This window comes from Aotus nancymaae, unplaced genomic scaffold (assembly GCF_030222135.1).
Source record: "Aotus nancymaae isolate 86718 unplaced genomic scaffold, 86718_ANA_hifiasm-v0.15.2.pri h1tg000006l, whole genome shotgun sequence".
In the NCBI taxonomy this organism is placed as follows: Eukaryota; Metazoa; Chordata; class Mammalia; order Primates; family Aotidae; genus Aotus; species Aotus nancymaae.
The window spans coordinates 25,951,221-25,974,624 of NW_026988417.1; the positions used below are offsets into that span (position 1 = coordinate 25,951,221).

The window sequence follows — 23,404 nt, forward strand, 5'->3', positions numbered from 1 at the left end:
TGTGAAAATGGTCCTATGGTTTACCATTTTTTAGTCCAATGGAAACTAGAGATACACATTAATATTCAGTTCTAATAGGTATGTAATCAGATTGTTTAAATTCCTAAAGTAATTCTCACAAGAGTTTTTAAAAAAATAAGTGAGAAAGAATCCTAAGGAAGGAACAACACTGAGTTTGAGCTCATGATTTCTCCAGGCTACTGATATGCACAACAGTTACATCAGAGCATTCAGTCACCTGAGGTGCACGTGGAAGATGCATGTGCGGGTCTGAGAGCTCTTAGTGCCTCCCAGGCCTCGTGTGTCATTAAGTGAGGAATGCAAGAAGCTTATGAAGATTAGCAAAAGAAAGATCTCTCTACATCTTAATGCCACTTAATTTTTAAATTTTTAAGTGTTACATATAAACTTGTTAAAAATTGTTGTCCCCTTTATTTCTACACTCTACCTTAATGGTAGAAATACATTAATGTTTTGTCTTTGTGCTAAGAATCTGCAATAAACACTTTTCTTTATTAAAAAACACCTCAGTGTTCAACATCAGATGGTCATGTTGAATGACATAATATAAAACTATCATTCAATGAAAAAAATTCAAAGTACCTAGGGACTTTATACTATATTTGGTGTTAGTCACAGGCTTGAATTATAGGATACTCAGTTTTATTCTTTTGGGCAAGCACAATTTCATAATATAATACATAATGTTATAGTGATCTTACAGCATATTTCTCTTATAAATTTGAGGAATTTAAAATATAAAACCAAAAAAGATTAATAATACAAATTTTTACATCTGATAATAAAAATGTTCACCTTTTTATCTTTCTACTTTAATAGTTCCAACTGCAAGAATTTTTCAAGTAAATCATTTTTAGAACTTGTACTTTAATGATTTGGAGGATACTTGATGTCATGAAAGTGTAAATCTTCTAGAAAGATCTTCTGGTGTTTAAAATATATCATTGACTCAGCCTCTGCCTATTCATATTTATGGTCATTCAAATAGGCTACAGTTTATACACCCAAGGGGAAAGCATTTGCTAACAATGATGCAAAATGTTTGATATAGAATTTATTTATACTATTTTAGGAAACTATTTTAAGCATCCACAAAAACTTTACCAGCAACCACTTATTTAGAACCAGTATACAAGAATAATCACAAATCATCCCTAAGGAACTCTAGTTAGTACCTTGCCACTTCAGTTTTAGTTACTATATTTTTTAAAAATTATAATACTTGTCTCTTTTAAACATTGATGCAGATCTTTAATGATAGGCTGTCATTAAAAAGGAAACCAAAATGATAGTAATTTATTTAAAAATTTACTCAGGAACTCTTCTCTAATTTAAAATACCTTCTACTCTTCTATTTATGCAAAATACTGAAGTTTTATTGTAGGTGTATAGTATATTATGGTTTCATAAATAAATCCCTACAGTGTAGTCTTTAATTGGTTTAAAAGATAATTAGCTAAATTTATTTTTATGGAAGAACTAAATAGGGAAAGATGCTTAAAATTAAAAATTAAGTCATGTAGAATCTTTTTTACATATAATCTATAGTGGACTAAAGCTTTTCCATTTCATAGCTATAAAAGAGAATTCAATGTAAACAATTGTACTATCTTGAATAAAAACTAATTGTAAATTTCTTTTATAGTGTATATATTTGTAGAAAAGTGCTTATTTTAAAATTCTCTTTTCATTTCTTCACTGGAAATTTTCATTAGGAATACTGAATCCATAGCATCTTCAGATTCAGATTATAGGTTTTCACATAACAACTAAAAATTAGAGGAAAAAAATGCATCATGTTTTAAAAGTAAATAAATTCCAAACCTTCATCTTAGATTTATAATAATGACATATATTTGTACCACACTGTTTTTTCTTAGGTTATTGTTGCAATTAGAGCATGAGTTACTATTTGTAAATATATGTAATATCCTAATTTGGGCTATTTTTATAAGTAGCAATTTAATAATAAAATAAATTTTAAAAAATTAGTTTTGAAATAGACATGCCTGTCTTTTTAAAATTTTATATATACTACATATTGTATATACATTTTTCTTTATATATAAAAGTACTTACTTTTATACATATTTAGATATTTACCCCCAAGAGTGATTTCTCTTTTGCTCTTCGGAAAAAATAAAACTTCTCACTTACAATGCTTATTTTTAATGACTTATTCAATAGTAGTACTGTGCATTGCCCTTTATCCCAGAAAATTGAAGCTTTGTCTTTGAAAGCATTTAAAATATTTTATTATTTTTCCTTTTAATTTTGTCAAAAAGAAGAGAGCTAAACTGCCCTACTGATTTCCGTGCTTGCTTTGTGCTTACTGCCCTCACAGCATGACCAACAGATTACAGACCCCCAGAAATTCTTACTTGTACAATGTACATTGTTTGAAATTACCTTGTAAGGCATTTTTTATTAAAATTAATATTTAGGTAACACAGTTGTAAGTATCTGCATTATAAATTTGTCTCTGTGCTACCTAAAACACTTGAGGCTTAAAAAGATGGAAAGCATGACTACCTTTGTCAGTGTAGAATAATCACATGCTCAGGTAGGTCTCCAATCCAAGATTAGGACTTTCTGACATTCAACTGTGGGATGTCTGGTTGAGCTGACCCAACTGTGCTTAATTGCTACAAACTGGGTGCAATCAATTCAACATTCATTAGAGAAATAAATTCTCTCTGCCTAAGGATTGTTTTCAGTTGATGAATATATGTGGGGATATAACAATAAAGATCAATGTACAGCTATTACTCAAAATCTTTATTTTCAAATTGAATTAATTGAAGACCATGCATGATTCTAAAAGTTATAAATCATTTATCTTACTTACCTGACTTCCAAAATTGAAAATTTTGAAATATAGCCTGAATCCTTTGTGAGCAAAAGTAAAAATGAGCTACCTGATTGTTATTTTCTTAATACTTAAATTTAAAAAAGGAGAGACTTGACATATGTAGTTTTTATAAGTTACTTGGAATGTTTCATATTTCTATATAATTCTATAATGTCATTCTTAGCCGTCTGTTAAATTGGGATTATAATAGTTTGTAATACTTTCTTTTTAATATTTAGTGGCTCTTTGAACTTTACATGTGCATATGTTCTCCTCTCAAAATGAAAAAAAGTATGATTTTAAACTTGTCTATGGTGTGTATGATTACTATAAAATAGTGATTTATTATGTCATATTTTACAAATTTATCTCAAAATTTTAGTAGTTCTGCAGTATTATAAATTAATTTTTTTATTTCAGTTGCACCACTTTGTTTTCTGTACCATGAACCTTCCAAATTGTATCAAATATTCCGTGAGATGTATGTGCGTTTTTTCTTCAGACTTCATTCCATCTCTTCTCATCCTTCTGTAAGTTCATAAGAAAAATTGGATCAAATTAGGTTGGACCATAATCTGTTCTTTCTTTCTGTTAAGAAAAAGTCTTCTCAAATTCTAAAGCAACAAATTTTAATTTATGATGTCAAGCAATGTGTTTCTATTGGAAAAATGACAGAGAAGATGAAATTGATATTTAAATATTTTGGTAATAATTTAAAAGGAAAAAGACTCTTGTCAACTACATTTAAATGACTTTTTTCTTTTACATATTAAAAGAAAAAACTTAGAATGTCTGTATTATTATTCTTAACAAAGATGCCTACCTTCTTTTCTGATTTCTTATCTATTAAATAAAGTAAATAATGTATTATCTCTAGTGCTGTAGAAAAGTCTACAAAGTACTCAGTGTAGTCAGTGCTTGGCTCCTAGCAGGTGTTCAGTGAATAAATGACTATTGTTGTTATAATTATCATCATTATTTTTGTTAATGAAAATCAAACATTGATTTGTCACTTGTTTGTCAATTTCGTATATGGCTAATTATTAGTATAAATTACATATTTTCTTTGTATTCAATAAAATGCTCCTTTGGCCTACACTATAAGAATCAAGGAAAAGAATATTTAGAAGTTGAACATTTTACTCTGTTTTATTTTGGCTGTTCTTTTATCATATCTTTTTTTTTCCCTTCCCATAAACCTAAGAGCAGTATTTATTTTATTTCAGTTATGCCTTTTTTCCCCCCTTTGGACCTACTGTGGGTAACTTGACTGCTTCTTCAGATGAAACATTCAATTGGAATATATGTCAGGGCTACTAAGTTTCCCCAAAGAAGCAACTGTATTATTGCTACTACATTAAATAGCTGTTTTTTATCCCCCCTTCTAAGCCTATGTATTCCTATTTCACCTTCGTCCATCTCTAGTTTTCCTCTCATACATTGCTAGTGAAAGTTGGCAAATCACAGAATTCCAGGATGTCACAGATAAACAACTGAAGCAACGCCAGTTACCTTGGTTTTCTTATCTATAAGAGAATTTTATTTTGTTCTTATCTTACCTTAATATTTAATCTGGAATAATCAGAAATATGACCAATAATTAAGATTAATAATTTTTTTCTAATACTAATTTTAAATACTATATTTTTACTCTCATATTGTATGCCATTTTATGCTTCAGAGCTTAAAAAAAAACTGGCTGCATAGTACACACCCATGGTGTTCTCCCAGTGCAGAGCACTGAAGCCTGACTCTGGGCAACTCTGGGTATTCTTCTCTATCTCCATGCTGGTAGCCCTGAGGTATCCTTTTCAGATAATTGCCTGGGCCAGCCCTGCCTCTGTCCTTTTTTTTTTTTTAATTCAGTGCAATAAAAACTTACAGGCAGTCACCTCCTTTTTTGACTTGCAGCCAGACTGAACTATTTGGAACCATGACAGTCTTTTTTTCTTTAGAAACTCAAAAAGAGGATTAAAATTTCCTTACGAAGATCAACTCTGAGGAATGCTAAGCTGCAAGAAAGACTTTATTCAGAGTTGTCAAATAATAAATGTACTTGAAAAACCATCTGCTTAAATTGGTTAAGTTTTATACTTTACAAATAATGCCATCATAAGAAGGTAGATTTTAGTTTTAAAAAAAAAGTATATACTAAGTAATCAAACATTCTTGTTTAATAACTTCCTGATGCAAATTTCAAGCAACTAGCTGCTAGTCTTTTCTTGGGGGCAGATTTCAAAGAAAGAGTGAGAAAAGCAGCAACTATTTTCCCTAGTGAGTGAGCCTGGAGCAGAAGGGACACATGGAGGGAGAGTGAAGGTGGCTATATAGCACTAGGGAAATAACTGGAAACTGGAATGCATTCAGAAAAAAACTAATTTTGCCGGGGCTAAGTAATAACATGTGGCATGCAAAGTAGCAAGTTTTCTGTAAGGTGATATTTTCCATGGACTCTCCAAATATTACATATCGGGTTATGCGGGGAGCATATTGTATGAAAAGGGAGTCTCCTTAGCATATCTTTATGTGTGAGTATACATAAAGAGGGATAAAGATGGCTGTGTGAGGAAGCTCGTACCTGTAATCCCAGCACTTTGGGAGGCTGAGGCGGACAGATTGCCTGAGGTCAGGAGTTCGAGACCAACCTTGCCAACATGGTGAAACCCCATCTCTATTGAAAATACAAAAATTAGCCAGGCCTGGTGGCAGGTGCCTGTAATCCCAGCTACTCGGGAGGCTGAAGCAGGAGAATCACTTGAACCGGGGAGGCGGAGGTTGCAGTGAGCTGAGATCGCACCATTGCACTCCAGCCTGGGTGACAAGAGCAAGACTTAGTATCAAAAAAAAAAAAAAAAAAAAAAGAGGGATAAGTTTATCTTTAAACACAATGTTAGAGATCCACTAATACATTTCCTGTTTTTGACTCTTAAACAGTATAAAGAATATTTATGTTGATAGCCTTTCTCATTTTCTATTTGAATAATTTGTTGGCATAGTTAATTTTTAAATATTAAAATCTCTATTTCTCTTATGATTCATTATTGTATCCAGGGTATTGTGTCACTCTGTCTGCTGTTTGAAACTCTTCTTCAAACTTATCTTCCCCAACTCTTTTATCACCTACGAGAAATTGGGGCTCAACCGTGAGTACTTTTCTCTCCTAATTGAAGAATAAATAGTTTCACAGAAGCTCTTTTTGCCTCATTGTAGAGCATTTGCAAAGAGGTAGTAATAGTAATTTTTTAGAGAAATTAAGCTAACAATTTCTGTAATTAAACTATAATTATCAAGTAGTAAATTATAATAACATTGTGCCAAAAATTCTTGAAAGAATTACCAAAATCCTAATAAAGTCTTACTAGGATTTTTGTGTCTGGTACAAGAATCACCAAAATGAACTAATTTCTATTCATAATCGAAGGTGTTAGCCAAACTGAAGCAAACATTTGTGGAAACAAATACTACCTGAGAAATGTGACCATACTGAACTTAAGTCAGAACAGACCAAATTTATCAGAGAATAACCTATGAAAACAATGTAAGTTAAAGTTGCAAAATCAGGTACCTACCAATGGTTGTACACTGTGATTTCTCCCTCCTAAAATTTGAATTTTGTTCATTGGTCTCAGTATAAGTGAATATGTATAGTAACTCTGGACTTCAATATTATTGGTTCTATCTCTCTCTTTTAAAATAACAATGTCTAAAGCAAGAGAAAGTTCCAAATGATTTATCAGTGTTTTCTTCCTGGTTTCTCTGTGCAGCTATTTTCCTCTATTAAGGAGAGCATATTTGAAAAAAGTGCTAACTCCTTGAGGCCACAAAAGAAGTTAATGGGAAATAGAATAGTGTAGTTATTTGTCTTCTCCACTCTTGAATCCATAGCAAATAGATAGCTGAGTGGGTGGAAATTTAATCCAGATTCAAATTCCATTTCTGTTAAGCTTTGCAATCCTGGTGAAGTTCTTTAATTTATCAAAGCCTCAATTTCTTTATATTAAGATAATAAAATTTGTTTGTCTTAAAAATCAAGAGACTTCATACCTTGCAGAGTTGTTTCAAGATTGCATGATTATAACGATGGAGATATTAATCAAGATGGAGAGAGAGATAGATATGTAATCTCCTTTTTATAAAGTACCATTGAATTTCAGACATCTTAGAGATGGCCTTTATAAAATAATACCTCATATCATCCATTGATAATACTGAACGGATACGCCTTCCTTTGTAGCCATTAAAAAACAAAATTCTATTCATGATTAAGATTATAAAACAAGAATGTGACAGAAATATTTTGTATAGAGCACAAGACTTTTGTTCTTAAACTTGTAGTAAATTTACTTCTTTTTTGCTATTCTGAAATGAACATTGGAGTATAACTAGGCTTTTCTTTACTAGGATGAAGACATTTAGTTCATTACCAGAAACTAAAATGGTATTTTTCTAGCCTATTTATACATTTTACTCATTAAAAGAAACAAATTTATTTCAATGACATTATAAACATTAAAATTCCTATGTAGGAAAAGTATAAAAATTTTAATTTCAAAGTAGAAATCAATTTTTTAAAAACTAAAGCTTTTGGAAGGTTTTTAATTTTGAATTTAATTTCTTTAATAAACATAGGACTACTTGGGTTATCTATTTCTTTTTGAATGAGCTTCAGTAGTTTATAACTTTTGCTAGGTTATCATATTTATACATATAAAGTTATTCATAATATTCTCTATGCTTAGCCTTTTAAATATTTATAGGGTTAGTAGTGACATCATCTTTGTCATTCCTGAGATTAGTAATTGTATTGTCCCCTACTTTTTCTTGATTTTTCTGGCTACAGGTTTATCAATTTTATTCATCATTGAAAGAATCAGTTTTTTGTTCCAATGATTATTTTTCTCTGTTGTTTTTCTGCTTCAATTTTATTTATTTCTACTCTTACATTTATTATTTTCTTCTTTTTGCTTTCATTTGATTTATTTTGCTCTTGTCTTTCTACTTGTTTAAGGTAGAAGTTAGATTATTGATTTGGGACCTTTCTTCTTTTCTAATATAAGCATTAATGTTACAGATTTCCCTCAAATTACCTTTTTACCTCCACCCAATAAACTTTAATATGTTATTTTTTCTTTTTCATTTAATTAGAAATGTTTCATAATTTTAACTGTGGATTCTTCTTTGAATATGGGTTACATGAAAGTATGTTGTTTAATTTCTAACTATTTGAAAAGGTATCTTTCTGGCATTTATTTCTATTTTAATTCTGTTGCAGTTAGACAGCATGCTTCATATGATTTCAGTTGTTTCAAATATGTTGAAGTTTGTTTTTGGATCCAGAACATGATCTGTTTTGATGAATGTTCTATGTGCACCTGAAAAAATTTGTATTCTGCAAGTATTCTGGCAGAATGTTATATAACTGTCAAGGAAATCAAGTTTGTTAATAATGATGTTCAAACCTTATATACACTTAATTTTCTGTCTAATTTTTCTGTTGACTATTGAAAGAGGAATATGAAAGGCTCTAATTATAATTGGGGATTTTGTCAATGTCTTCTTTTATTGCTGTATTTGTTTTTTTCTTCATGTATTCTGATGCTTTTTTTTTAGGAGAATTGATCACTTTATTATTATGTAATGTCCTTTATTCCTAGTAATAAATCTATGTCTTTTATTAATATAGCCATTCCAGCTTTCTTTTGATTACAATGTGTGTGGTATATTCTTTTCTCTTATTTACATAACATATTGATTATCAATATCTTTTTTAAGTGGGTTTCTTGTTAAAAGTGTATTATTGGATTGAAATCAATTATCTTGCTAAATCTTTTTAGTTGTTCCATGTTCTCCTTATTCCTTTTTTCTCATTCTCTGCCTACCTTTGAATTGACCATTTTTTATTCCATTTTATATCCACTATTAAATTTTTATACTTTTTAAAGTATGTTTTTGATAGATGCCATGGGGTTTACAATATACCTCTTTTTTTTTTTGAGACAAAGTCTTGCTCTGTCGCCCAGGCTGGAGTGCAGTGGAGCAATCTCAGCTCACTGCAACCTCCAGCTCCCTGATAAAGCAATTCCCCTGCCTCAGCCTCCTGAGTAGCTGGGATTACAGGTGCATGCCACCATGCCTGGCTAATTTTTTTGTATTTTTCGTAGAGATGGGATTTCACCATGTTGGCCATATTGGTCTTAAACTCCTGACCTCAGGCAATCTGCCCAGTCTCGCAAAGTGCTGGGATTACAGGTGTGAGCCACTGTACCCAGCCAATATAATTCTTTAATTAATCACATTCTACCTTCAAATAAACTTCAGGCCTAGATGACTTTACTGGCAAATTCTACCAAGCACTTCAGGAAGAAGTGATATCAATCCTTATTTTTCTCTAGCTACAATCAAGATTTTTGTTTTCAGTTCTCACCACTTTGATTATGATATATCTAGGCATGGATTTCTTTGGATTTATCCTGCTTGGAGTTTACTAAGCTTGAATTTATAATTTTATGTCTTTTGCCAAATTTTGGAAATTTTACCGATTATTCCTTTAAATATTTTTTTTCTGTACCATTCTCATTCTTCTTTTCTTCTGGGATTCCAGTGACACAAATGTTAGAAGTTTTTATATAAAAGAAAAAGATGAAGAAAAATAAGTTTCCTGTTGTCTCACAGGTCCTTGCAGCTCTATTCTTTTTTTTTTTTTTTTTTCCTATAGAGACAGGTTCTTGCTTTGTTGCTCAGGCTGGTCTCAAACTCCTGGCTTCAAGTATCCCTCCTGCCTCAGCCTCCCAGAGTAATGGGATTACAGCCACCACCACACACAGCCCTTCACTTTTTCTTTATCCTTTTTCCGTATGGTGTAGATTGGATATTTTCTACTGATCTATACTCAAATTCTCTGGCTTTTTCCTCCATCATTTTTATTTTGCCATTGGATCCCATCTAGTGAGATGTTTTTGTGTGGTCTTTTGGTTATTGTATTTTTCAGTTCTACAATTTTCCTCTGGTTCTTCTTCATACAAAACATATAGAACTGTACACTAGTAAGGGTAATTTCTACTATAAAGTAGTTTCCCTTTATCTATGCGAGATACATTCCAAGACCCCCAGTGGATGCCTGAAACTGTGGATAGTACTGAACCCTATATATACACCATGATATTTTTCCCTATATATACATACCTATGATAAAGTTCAATTTATAATTAGGCACAGCAAGAGATTTACAATAACTAATAATAAAATAGAACAATTATAAAAATATGCAAGCATCACTACTTTTACTCTTTGGGGCCATTATTAAGTAAAAAAAAAAAAAGAAAAGAAAAGGGTTACTTGAACACAGGTGCTGTGATACCAGGACCTGATAACCAATGTGGCTTCTAAGTGACTAACAGGTGGGTAGCATATACAGCATGGATATACTGGACAAAGGGACAGTTCATGTCTGGAGTGGGACCGTGCGAGCTTTCTCCGGGTTACTCAGAACAGCACACAATTTAAAATGTATGAATTATTTCTGGAATTTTTCATTTAATATTTTTGAACTGTGGGTGACCACAGTTGGCTATGGATAACTGAAATCACAAAAAGTGAAACCATAGATAAGGGGGGAATACTATACATAAATTATAGCACAATCAACTTTATTTCTAAAAAGCTATGCTTTGTTATTTCTATATTGGTGGGTGGGGATGTATGGCACTATTCCTCAAATATAACACTATGAGAATTTGAGTAAAATGGACCTAGTTGAAGTTAATAATTTTGACATTAAATTCAAATGTATTTTGTAAGTTATTAAAATATCCAGTGGCCCAAAGTTTCTTTTGTATCTATAAAAAGATATTCTAAAACCACCCAGAAAGTTTAATTAGTTAATACTAGTGCCTACATGTACTTTGTTATAGTAGAACAATACTTACCCAGTATTGAGGAATTTCTGAAATTTGAGGATCCTGTTTAGTCTCAAGATAATTAATACAATGACATCAACCAAGGCAACCTCTGGGTCCTTTTCTCTCTTTTAAGAGACTAGCACAGATATTTATTGTCAAAATATGATAATTCCAGCAAACAGTTTAGCACCTTAGGGACAGTCAAGTGATTTTAGATGCTAATAGATAAAACAGAAGTGTGAGGGACTAGTTGATCTCTTAAGGCACCAGAGCCAAAGAGTTCATTTCCTGATCTCAGAGATAAATTGTTATTGTAACATAACCTACTTGCAAGTAGTGAAATCTCATACATCTTAGAATTTTTTTAGAAAAGTGGAATTTAATTGAATTTTCTGGTCGATCTTTCAGAGTTCTATAACCTCCTGACTAAAATGAAGGGTTCGAAATCAGATATCTACTTCTAATGTCTCATATGTTTAGAACTATTTTTTTCCTTCACACATACTTGTTATTTTATTTTTTTATCCCATATAGACATTTGACTGAAATGTAGAAAAATAATTTATTGAATTGAGAAAATATAAACTCATTGAACAATCTTTCAAGTATTTTGAATAAAAATTCAAATTATTATGGATTGCCTAGAATTGTTAAGACTATCAAAAGGTCAGCTCATAGATAGCTAATTACTATACAGTCTGAAAAACGGAATGTAGAAGTGGGTTTTATAAAGGCTGACCTGTATAATAAAAGAGGACCCACATGTATAATTTTTCCTCTTAATACTTTAAGACCACTAATTTGAGGACTTATGGTTTCTCACCACTGCACTTTTGCAGCTTTCAAGAAAGTAATTGAGTTTTAAATGCTCGGGTGATTTCTAAGACTCTTGAAGGAGTTACCTTAACAATAGAATTGGTTGGGTTTTTCTGATATTGTATTTTCATAAGAAAAATTTCAGTGGTAAATATTTATTTTTCCTTGCTTATAGACTTCGCATATCGTTTAAGTGGATGGTTCGAGCTTTCTCTGGATACTTAGCTACAGATCAACTCTTGCTTTTATGGGACAGAATCCTAGGATACAACTCTCTGGAAATTCTTGCTGGTAAGAGTAAATGCTTGTCTGGAAAACACATGCTGTTTCTATAATAAGGCCCCTTTTCTTCCTAACATTCATCATCTGTAACTGGAATTTATTTGTCATTTCTAATTCATGAACAATTAATAGATATATCTGGCTTTGAAGATAAGTACCAACAAAAACTGCAGTCTTGATACTTTTATGTAACTGCACACCAACCTACTTCTAGTCTTTCTTCCCAGCTCCCAGAAAAGTTTATTTTCCCTTCCCTTACCCTCTCCCCTTTCAGTCCAGCCAGATCTCACTGTCTCCCAGCACCTATGCAGTCTGTGCAGCGGAGTGTAGATATACTTCCCTCTACTCTGGACTCCCCTGGCTACCTTAGCATTCTGCTCTATGCCCCATCTTAACACCTAATATCCAAACTGAGGCTAAGCCTCCCTACATGGCTGAAACCTCAGCTCTTCTGTGTCTGTTTACAAATGAATTTAAAACCTTTTCTTTTTTACTAACACTCTCTGACTTCTGTCCTGGTGGCTGAGTTTCCCCTTTTAGATACTCTCTCAGACCAAAAACTATTTCATCTTGTTTTCAGAAAGCCACAAGTTTATCTTTTATTTAATAATTAAGCATTTCTTATAACAGATACACGCCCAAGGCAATTTTATGATTATAAATAGGGCACATATTTCTTTTTAATTATATTATTTTGCTTCCCTTGTGCACAATAGACTAAATTATTTTATAATTGAGATTATCAGGAAATTCAAATAATAATTACAATGTTTTCACAATAGATAGGGATCAGATGAGTTGGCAGGATATTTCCGTACCTTAAATTGATAGCATTATAAAATCACCTCTCTGGGCTGCTGTGGAAATAAAGCTTAGTTAAAGAAGAACATGATAGGAAGATTCTCTTGGTACCATATTGACATATTCAGGGGTTTTTTTCTTTCTTTTTTTTTGAGACAGTCTCATTTTGTCACCCAAGCTGGGGTGCAGTGGCATGATCTTGGCTCACTGCAACCTCCATCTCCTGGGTTCACGTGGTTCTCCTGCCTCAGCCTCCCGAATAGCTGAGATTACAGGCACCTGCCACCACGCCCAGCTAATTTTTGTATTTTTAGTAGACACGGGGTTTTACCATGTTGGCCAGGTTGGTCTGAAACTCCTGACCTCAAGTGATCTGCCCACCTCAGCCTCCCAGAGTGCTAAGATTACAGGTGTGAGCCTCCACGCCCAGCCTTAACATATTCTTGAGTGCTGAAAGGTCTATAGTTACTGAGTAGCATAGGTCCCTGGTAGCAATTACCCTGGTATAATCAGAGATATTACTGATTAATATTTTTAACAACTACTAGTATCCTTGTCTCTCAATATTTTTTAGAAACCTATACAAATATGAGTTAGGAAATAATGGTCTGCCCTCATTTCTTTTGGCTGAATGGCAGTACCATATATAATCAAGCAAGAGAAAAAATCCTCAAGGGCATTGGGTATAGCTTTTTCTAAACATTGCTCACAAGCCGTTTTTACCCTCTGTTGGGACACTTCAGTATTGGGTAACCCCTGCCTTACCTGGTGGCCCATTGCATTTCTGGATAATATGGCTTGTTAAAATGTACTCCTGTTAAACCAAGGTAATTATCATGTTTTCTCTACCCTCACATTTTCGTCTCTCCCCAAAGTCTTCTGTTTTCTTAGCTAAGTAGCCTTGTTTTCTACTGTCATTCCTCAAGTGTGAGGACTGTAGACTTTTCACCAAATGTCTCTCCTCTGAGTATGCCAGAAAATTTGAAGAGTACTGTATATAGTATTTGGTATCATTTTAAAAAGACACTAAAGCATGTTAAAATGGAAGGCTCAATGTAAGAAAATACTTTCTAATAATAAGAACTTTTGAAAATTAGAATGGGTTCTTTAACTGTTAAATGAAGGGTCAACAGGTTTCATACCTTGAAAGAAATGTTGAATTAGAAAATCTTCAAGCCCTCTTTCAATTTGAATTCTCTCATTCTGTGCCTTATCACCCCTTAGCAAAAGAGAAATAAAGGAAAAGAGAAATAAATGTATGATACTGTATTTGCTCTAAGCCAGGCACTCTTCTGTGAGCTCAATACTTAATAAAAAGGTTACTGAGCAATAGGTATAAACGTAATCTGTATTATTGCATCCACCCATTTTCCTTGAGTACTTTAAGAAAATCTATAGGGAAGAATTCTGGAACATCTAGAAATAGAACTAGACTGAAGGAAGCTCCCTTACCGTGGAATTCAGATAAAGAACCACAGGGTAATTTCATGTAAATGTATACAAATTATTTTGATTATTTTGTACACATCTGGTATGAGTATTTTGGAACCACCTTTTTCTGTTCAAGTGGGTTATTATGTAGTCTTGAGAAATATTTTCATAAATATCACTGGCTTTAATTGTGAATTAATTAGAGCCTTTTGAAGAACAGTTTAAAGCAAAGTTATCTTAATGTTCTTTTTTTTTATTGCATTTTAGGTTTGGGGGTACATGTGAAAAACATGCAAGGTTGTTGCATAGGTGCATACGTGGCAGTGTGATTTGCTGCCTTCCTCCCTTTCACCTATATCTGGCATTTCTCCCCATGCTATCCCTCCCCAACTCCCCACCCCCCCGCTGTCCCCCCCACTCCCCCCCAACAGACCCCAGTATATAGTGCTCCCCTCCCTGTGTCCATGTGTTCTCATTGTTCAACACCCGCCTATGAGTGAGAACATGTGGTGTTTGATTTTGTGTTCTTGTGTCAGTTTGCTGAGAATGAATGTTCTTGATAGAGTTGCTTAGAATTAAAGTAATAAGACCAAAAGAAAATATCAGAATCTCTATATTTTATATGAAGCATAATTTCAGTTGAAAATATCCCAAAGTGTAGACCTTTCCTCCTTGGCAAACACATCTGTTCTGTGGAAGGGCTGGGCAAACCAAACATGAAGCAGATGGAGAGGAACTTCTGTGATGTGACACCAAGATAAATAAAGGTTATGAGAACACAAGCATTTTGGATGCTGAGGTCAATTAGTGAACTGCTCCTTTTTTCCCCTTCTTATCTACCTTTGGAAAAACAGTTTCCCACTATGTAAAACTCTTTCCTGCTAGAGCAGAAAATTTGGCTAGGCTTTCAAGCTTTCAGCAATTCTGTTAACTTAAACACAAAAAATGAAGTAGTAATCATATTCCTTAACTGCTAAAATGCCTGCACGGTACAAAATATGATTCCAGATATTAGGAAGCTGTAAAAAGTTGTTGGTCTACAGAAATAGTTTTCTTTGATATTCTTGTAAACATGAAACTCAGTAACTTTAAAGTATTCATGTTTTCTCCATTTCAGTTAAGGAGTACATCCTTTGTCACAGATCTCTTCTATCTACTGTTACGTATTCAATAACTCCAACTGACTTGACTTTTTAAATTTTACCATTACCATCTTTTTTCTCCAGAATTTTTCTCTCTTAATGACTTCTAATGCTTTCTTGCTAGACTGTCCAAAATCTCTTGTACCCTAGAAAAGTGCCTGTGCTTCCCAGTCACTGGCTGCACTCTGCCTCTCTCTGGGGAAATTAAGAAACCTGGCTCCTGACTTCTATTCCTCAGGCACAATGACTGTAGCAGCATCCTTCATGCCATCTCTGGAAAGCTATTCTGATAGACAGCAGAGCCTATGATTCTTAGGAAAGCACACAGATTTTCATGTCAGAGATGAGTGGTTGTTGCTTACCTTCAGTTTCAATAGTGTCTTCACATAGTGGTTAGATGCAAAGCTCCAGAGCCAAGGTTGAGTATTGGCTTTACTATTTTCTACCTGTGTGCCTCTGAATGTGTCACGCCCACTCACTGTGCCTCACTCTCTGTATTAGTAAAATAGGCTACTAATAATATTTAACTCACAGAATTGATATGAGAATTACTTACTCTCACTGTAAAAATATATTTTAAAAAATATATGTGTTTGCATTAGGTATGCAGTATAACTAGGAAGCAGTCTTCCAAATAATTTTTGAAAGTTTCTTTCTTTTCCTTTTTCTTTTCTTTCTTTTTTTTTTTTTTTTTTTTTTTGAGACAAGATCTCACTCTGTTACCCAGGCTAGAATGCATGGCACAATCATAGCTTACTGCAGCCTAGAACTCCTGGGCTCAAGCAGTCCTCTGCCTCAGCCTCCCGAGTAGCTGGGACTACAGGCATGCACCACCATCCCTGGCTTATTTTTTAATTTTTTGTAAAGATGGGGGTCTTGCTTTGTTGTTCAGTTTGGTATTCAGCTCCTGAGGTCACACAGTCCTCCTGCCTCAGCCTCCCAAAGCACTGGAATTGCAGGCATGAATCACTGTGCCCAGTATTTTGAATATTTCTTACCATTAATTTCCTAAACTTGAATGATTTGTTGGGTAGAGAATGCACTACCATCACTGGTGATGGAGAGAAAAGGAAATAAGTCAAGAGTTAGCTCCAAGCAGTACCATCTCCTTATCAGAGTTACCTGCCTCTTAAATGAGTCCTTCTGTTGTTTATGACTCATTCCCTCACATGGAGTTTTACAGTAAGTTATATAAGTTTTGCATGTTAGCATTACTCTTTTTTCATCTGCATATGTTTAATGGAAACAATAACCCAAATGTTGTTTTTAATTTTTTTTAAGACACAGGTTCTTGACATATTGCCAAGGCTGTCAAACTCGTAAGCTCAAGACACTTCTGCCTCAGCTTCCCAGTTGGCTGGGACTACAGGTGTGCACCACCATGCCTGGCTTCCAATGCTGTTTTCTACTTAATATATATTATTGATCTTTAAGTTGTCCTGTAATGTTTGGATTTTTTCTGTAGCCAACATTGAATTAAATGTCAGGATCAACCCCACAGCAGCCCTCCCTACAGATATATCCATTTGTGATACTCTAAGAAAAGTCAGTGCTGTGTATAAAAATATAATAAAAAATTATAAAAATATTTTTTAAGAAAAGGCTTTAAAACCATGTTTCTATAAGGACACCTCCTTGGTACATATGAAACATAATCTATTTAAAAATTCAGCCTCCATATAACTTTTCAGAAGCCTCTCTACTACATTAGTAAGAAATACCTGCACCACGATAAACCTTAATTGGTAAGACAGTCATTAGGCCAGGCATAGTGCGTCACCCCTGTAATCCCAGCACTTTGGGTGAGTGAGGCAGGAGGATCACCTGAGCCCAGTAATTCAAGACCAGCCTAGGCAACATAGTAAGACCCCATGTCTACAAAAAAAAAGAAAAATTAACTGGGCTGGTGACATGTACCTGTAGTCCTAGCTACTTGGGAGGCTTAGGCAGGAGGATCACATGTGATTAGAAGTTTGAGGCTGCAGTGAGCTATGATCATGCCTCTGCACTCCAGCCTGGGAGACAGAGCAAGACCTTGTCTCTTAAAAAAAAAAAAAAAAAGACTCATGAGATCTTCATTCCATTTTAAAATGGTTTAAGTTGTAGGTTTGAAAGAAATAACTTACAAAATGTCTTTTTTAAGACCACTGATTTTTCCTTTTTCTCCAAACTGTGGTATTCAGTTTGTCTAGCCATCAGGCACTGGTCTCTAGAGCAGACAATTCCCGTTCATCACCAAACCTTAACTCAGAATGTGGGGTTATGGTCGGTTGTGTAAAGCACTAGTTCTGAGCTTCCTTGCAGTGGGTTTTGGGCAGAGCATAGCAGTAACCGTGCCGGGCTGATGAGTAGGCCAGCAGTTGAAATAGTGTGCATTCCTTTCCAGTGCTGGCAGCTGCCGTGTTTGCTTTCCGAGCAGTGAACCTGATGGAGGTGACATCACTGGCTGCAGCTGAAGTAAGGATAAGTTTCACTCAGATGGGATGGAAATAGCTTCTGAGAGATTGCCAGGCTGTCATTTTAGTGTCTGATGCATAGGACACGTATTACTTGGAGCCAAATTTTTTAACTCGGGTGAAACATGTAAGTTCTGAGCTAATAATACTTAAGGATTCAGATTGCTTTAATTACTTGAGAAAAGTCTTCTTATGAAGGAGTAATAAACAAGATTATTGTAGGAAACCATTATAACCATGTGGGAAACCAGATACCTGGTAATTTTAATGGAAATGATTGGAGTTTATGTTGCATTTTTTATGGTTCGTGTCCATGCATTATTTTCACAGAAGAAAAACTACTTGAGAGAGTTAAAGAGCATATATTTGAATGATATAGTGAAGATACGTGGGCTTTTTGATTGTTTTAAATTGGAGTTAATTATTTAAAGCTGATTTCTTTTCAGTGGTATAATTTATACCTAAAATATGGTTCAACTAAATAGTGCTTACTGTATTATTCTGTTATCTTTTATAAAAATATAACTTTTTCCTTAAAATAGCTGCCTGCATTTTTGTTTAAAGGAAAGAGGATGTTTATCCATCTTGCAACTGAATAAACATTAGTTCCATCTCCAAACGATTTCCTGCAGTCAGTTACTCCTTACACTAGAATAACAGGACTAGGATTCATAATGTACACTTATTTATAGAAGCAAGTTGAAATGTTAAACCTTTTATAAACTCATGCTACCTTGGATATTTGAAGAAGACTGAGGCTAACATCCAGGTTATTTTCTACAGCATGTTTTAGCATTTTGCACATGTACTAACATTAAGATATTCAGAAAAGAGAAGGAAGGTTGTAGTTTTAGTACTAAGATTTAGAACAAATCTGAAGAGCTTAGTGTCAAAATTACATTGTAAAGATGTTTATCGTATTTCATAGACTTTGCTAATAATAATTCTTTTTATTTTTTGTTTCAGGCAGTTCTTGCTGACCTTTCTACTTTAAAAGTTATGCCTCTTCTTCAAATTTTTCTGTTTGCTACTGTCACCTGATCTTCACAGTCACTGACAGCACGTCTAGTTTTTCATTAGAAACAAATCATGAACTATGCAAACTCTGCATAAAACCAAAATGAAACTTTGCATATAAGCCAATAAAGATCATGTTCCCTCTTCAGTTAAACCTAAGTAGTTTCTCACTTTTTGAAACAATAACTCTGCACCAAATATTGCATCGCATGCTGCTGACTTTCAAGAGAGAAGCAATAAACACAACTTCTGCTAAATTGAGCATTATATATATATATATATAAAATATTATAATATACATATAATCCTGATTTGTAAATGGCATGTAATAATATATGCAATAAGAACTAAAGATACTGTAATAAACTTCAAGAGGTAATGTAGCTTCTTGGATAATTCTTTTATGCCAGTGTATACATTTATCTCTAGATATGGTATTGTTTTCTCTCATAAATTGCTCTTCACTTAGAGCTGGGGTGGGGTAGGGTGTGAGAACACTTGAAAAATATATTGCTTTTAAGTAGGAATTCAAAAGTTGTTTAAATTATGTTTTAAGCAACTTTTTACACCCCAGGGATTTTTCTACATTTCTCTCCATTTTATTTCTCTCTTTAAACATCTCTACTGGGGAAGGTCGAATACAATTGTCTCCATCTGATGGTATTTTATACTTGACTCTCTGAAAGTCAGAAAATTATGGTGATCCCTTTTCACTTCTCAACTTTGCTTCTCTTGCTTAGAAAACTTGACATTGCTGAGGCCTGTTGCCAGCTTCTGTTGCTCTGTAACTAGATAAGGAAGACACCCGAGAGAATGAAGAGACAAAACCACATTCACGTTTACTGAAGCTTGGTTTAACAAGGTTTACTTCTAGGGCAGAACAGCTGAGAGAGATTAAAAGTAGAAAGTGGGCATTCATTCTAGAACTGCAGACATTATGCAAGGCAGCAGCCTTATTTTGGGCTTTATTGTAAATGAAGGGTCTTATTTTATATTACTTCCTAAAGACCTACCATTTCTGTAATATGGAATATTACAGTATATGGGGGAAAAAGTCCAAAAACTATTGTTCTTTGATTTTAGTTTCAAATTTAAGATGCTGATCACTTCACTAAAACTCTAAATCTAGATTGATACTCTTATTGATTACCTAGAATTTTATTAAGTTTTACCCAAATGTATTTTATGAATCTTTTATTTTGGCAGTATATACTAGGAAACACACTTGTTGATTTACTAAGGGCTGAATAACAATTGATTCTGTGATTGATTCTTAATAAACCTCATTTTATTGCTTTTGAAGGTGATGCAGTTATAATCCTATGCTTTGCCATTCTCTGTTTGCACGCACCCATGACTATTATCTACTCTGAGAAAATGGCTAAATATTAGGAGGAGAGTGAGTTTTAAATGATCTGGTTCAAATGCATACAAATATGCCCATCTTTGGCTTTTTTCTTTAGGAGAATATTCATTAGCTTTTTTAAAACAGGCAGTACAATAGTCTAGTACACTACATTGAAGAATTTTGGTCCTCAGATGGGGGAATTTTGGTCCTCTTGTAAATCCCTAGATAATTTAATGTCTCTTATCTGTATTGGGGTTGAGGGGCTGGTGACAAATGGTAGGAAATTATTGTATCTGCTCTGTTTACCTTACAGGTAGGTAAGAACCTGTAGGACCAAATGAGAAAATACTATATTTGAAAGTAACTTTTTAAACTGCAAAGCATCAAGCAAATGAAAAATATTGTTGACTTAGTTTGTATATGATGTTTTAAGGTCAAGTGGTAGAAGATGATATATGAAGAATACATCAACTTCATTAGCATTTCTATCATTTAACCTGATAATTTAAGACTGTGTCTATAAAATGAATGGGCCATGCCATAGCAGATCCTTTCATTTGAACCAGGTGGCTCTAGGCCGTAGATCTGAATCTGAATCCCAAAGCTAGACCTGGTTGAAAGCCACCCACTTTGCTGCTTCCCCAGACCCCTCTCTGCCAAGCACTGCTCTTGGCTACTTGTTAAAACACTACACTGATGGTCATCAGGCTGCCTTGCCCACTTTTTTTTTTGACAAAGTCTGGCTCTGTCACCCAGGCTGGAGTACAATGATGCAATCTCGGCTCATTGCAACCTCCACCTCCTGGGTTCAAGTGATTCTGCTGCTTCAGCCTCCCAAGTAGCAGGGACTATAGGCATGCACTATCACATCCAGCTAATTTTTTGTATTTTTAGTAAAGATGGGTTTTCACCATGTCGGCCAGCCTGGTCTCGAACTCCTGACCTCAGGTGATCCACTCGCCTCAGCCTCTCAAAGTGCTGGGATTACAGGTGTGACTCACCACGCTGGACCTGTCCACTCCATCCTTAAACACACCTCCTTAGGCTCCCTCACTTGGCTTCCTTCCTCTTGCATCCTCCTGTGCCATCTCCTACCAACCCCTGACACCCCCTTCACATCTGCTCTGACAGTGATCACAAGGATTGGAGCAAACAGTGATACATTGGCATTGATGTAGCCTAATAGGCAAATTCTATTTAGTTCTTCAGGATGTCAGTTCACCCACTAATGTGATATGTTATGACCTTATAGTATGGAAGAGTTTATTGAATAATCTTTTTGCTGAGAATGCTTTGGTAATGCATTGTTCTGACTGATTGAAATTTCCAGCTTGTCTTAACTTCACAGCACTCTACACTCAGCATGTGCTCTCTCCTCCTATATTGCAGGGAAAAATAGAGACCCCTAAGCTTGTGTTGTCTCAGCCTTCTACTTCAGAATTTAGCTTTATCTCTCCCCCCTGATTTGTCTTCTTCCTTCTTGCCTTAAGAAGTGTCTAGTCAAGTCCTATAGTTCTCTGAATGCAGATTTGATTGTCCACTTCTATGCTTGAAAAACTCAACTTCTCATTGCTTAAAGGATAAAGGCTAGGCTCTGTATCATAACTGGAAAAATTCTGCACCACTTGGTCTTTTAATTCCTTATGTTCCCACAATGATCCATTATCCGATACCTCAGCATCACCAGGTTCCATGCTGATTCTCAACCAGATATGGCTTTTCATTTTGTCTCCGCCAAAATCTTTTCCATTTCTTAAGTCTTCCCTCAAAAATTTTTCTCTGTTGTGAAGACACCATGGAGCCTATAAATTAATTATGCCCTTCTCTTTGTTCTCATAAGACTGTTCACCCACTCATATAATGCTTATAGTATTAAGTAATAGGTTTTGCATATGGTTCTGATTTTATCACTTTATTCTCAAGGCAGTTTTCATTGACTTGTCCTAAATGTGGAATATACAAGCAGAAATTTGTCCATATGTGTCTGTATCCCTTGACCTACTCAGAAATTGTTGGGATCTGTTTTCTGTAAAACATAATTTCTCCTTTGTATCTAGTCTTCCATCTTCCACAAATGCTCTGATTTTTCTTTAGAGATCTACTCCTTCCATGTGCCTCAGGTGAGGCTGACTCGCATCCCCAGGACCTCCGGGACCTAGCCAAGTAGTCACCATGTACTGTTCCTCTGGCCATGGGGATTGCTTCAGGACCAATGTGAAATCTGAGACCAATGAGAGCTAGTGAAACTTAATTAGGAAGCCTTGGTTTAATCTTTCAGGGAAGCTGGATATGAAAAAGAAATGATGTAGGGTCTGCAGCTGCTGCAATCTAGGAACAGAGAGAAGGAAAAGCTGCTCTTTTGGCCTTTTTGATCCCCAGATCGTGCTGCACCAATCTACCTCTGGGCAATTTTTTTACAAGACCCAAAGGATTTTCTTTGCAACAGAAAGGATCCTAACTGATGGCAGTTATTTTCCTTTCAGGTGATGTACAATAATAGAAGTATCATTATTTGGTATAGAACCCCTGTCTACACACTGCTCAAACTAGAGTAGTATATTTTAACCTCTTCTAGTCAAGACACAACCATGATCTTACAGGTATAAATTGTATATTTCAGACCAACTGAACTACTCAAAGTACCTAATACAAGGTACGTATTTTGCCTTTGGCCCCTTGCCCATACAACTTCCTCTGCTTAGAATGCCTTCTCTTCCTTCTTTGCCTAACTCTTACTTGTGCATCAAAACCCATCTCAGGTGCTGCATCATCAGGGAAGACTGCTTTTCTAATGAATCCTCATACCGACATATACATAAGATGTACTATAATCAATTTAGCTTGTCTTTCACTGCCACTAGACTGTGACTCCTTGAGGACAAAATTGGATTCTTTTTCAGCCACATATTTCTAGAACCTAGCATTGTGTTTGCCCCATAATAGGCATTAGTAAATGTTTATCGAATGAACAAATGAAGTCACCTATTCTAATTCACTCATTTTACTGATAAAGGAATTTTCCTATCCAGTGTCACACAGCTATTTTACTCACCAAGTTGACTTGCAGAGTTGCCTTTGGAAATCCAAAAGGAAAGAATATTTTCAGAGGAAAAAATGTAAATGCTTCAGTCACTCCTTTTTTTTCATTTAACTTTATTAAGGTATAATTTATGTACAATAAAATTACATGTAAATTTTATGTAAAATAAAATGCATTTTAAGTGTACAGTTCTATAAGCCTTAACAAATATATATACCCATGTCACCACCACCACATCAAGGTATAAAAAATCAACTTAGGTAAACTCCCTAAGGTATTTAGCTCAGATAAAGGAAGATAT

The 23,404-nt window shown here is 34.4% G+C and overlaps 1 protein-coding gene across 4 annotated transcripts in view; it reads left to right on the forward strand.

The window, feature by feature from the left end:
• The window catches only part of TBC1D19 (TBC1 domain family member 19), a 185,444-nt gene extending 162,155 nt beyond the window's left edge, over positions 1-23,289 (forward strand). For 2 of the 4 annotated variants that reach the window (XM_012472433.3, XM_012472432.2), the window contains exons 17-21: positions 3,293-3,402; positions 5,924-6,015; positions 11,762-11,877; positions 17,629-17,699; positions 18,665-23,289. In XM_012472433.3, the coding sequence (XP_012327856.1) occupies positions 3,293-3,402; positions 5,924-6,015; positions 11,762-11,877; positions 17,629-17,699; positions 18,665-18,739 (464 nt within the window). In that variant the 3' untranslated portion in view covers positions 18,740-23,289. Of the gene's footprint in view, positions 1-3,292; positions 3,403-5,923; positions 6,016-6,293; positions 6,411-11,761; positions 11,878-17,628; positions 17,700-18,664 lie in introns of those variants that run through there. The other 2 variants (XR_001110602.2, XM_012472434.2) reach the window with 2 other exon arrangements.
• The last annotated feature ends 115 nt before the right edge of the window (positions 23,290-23,404 follow it).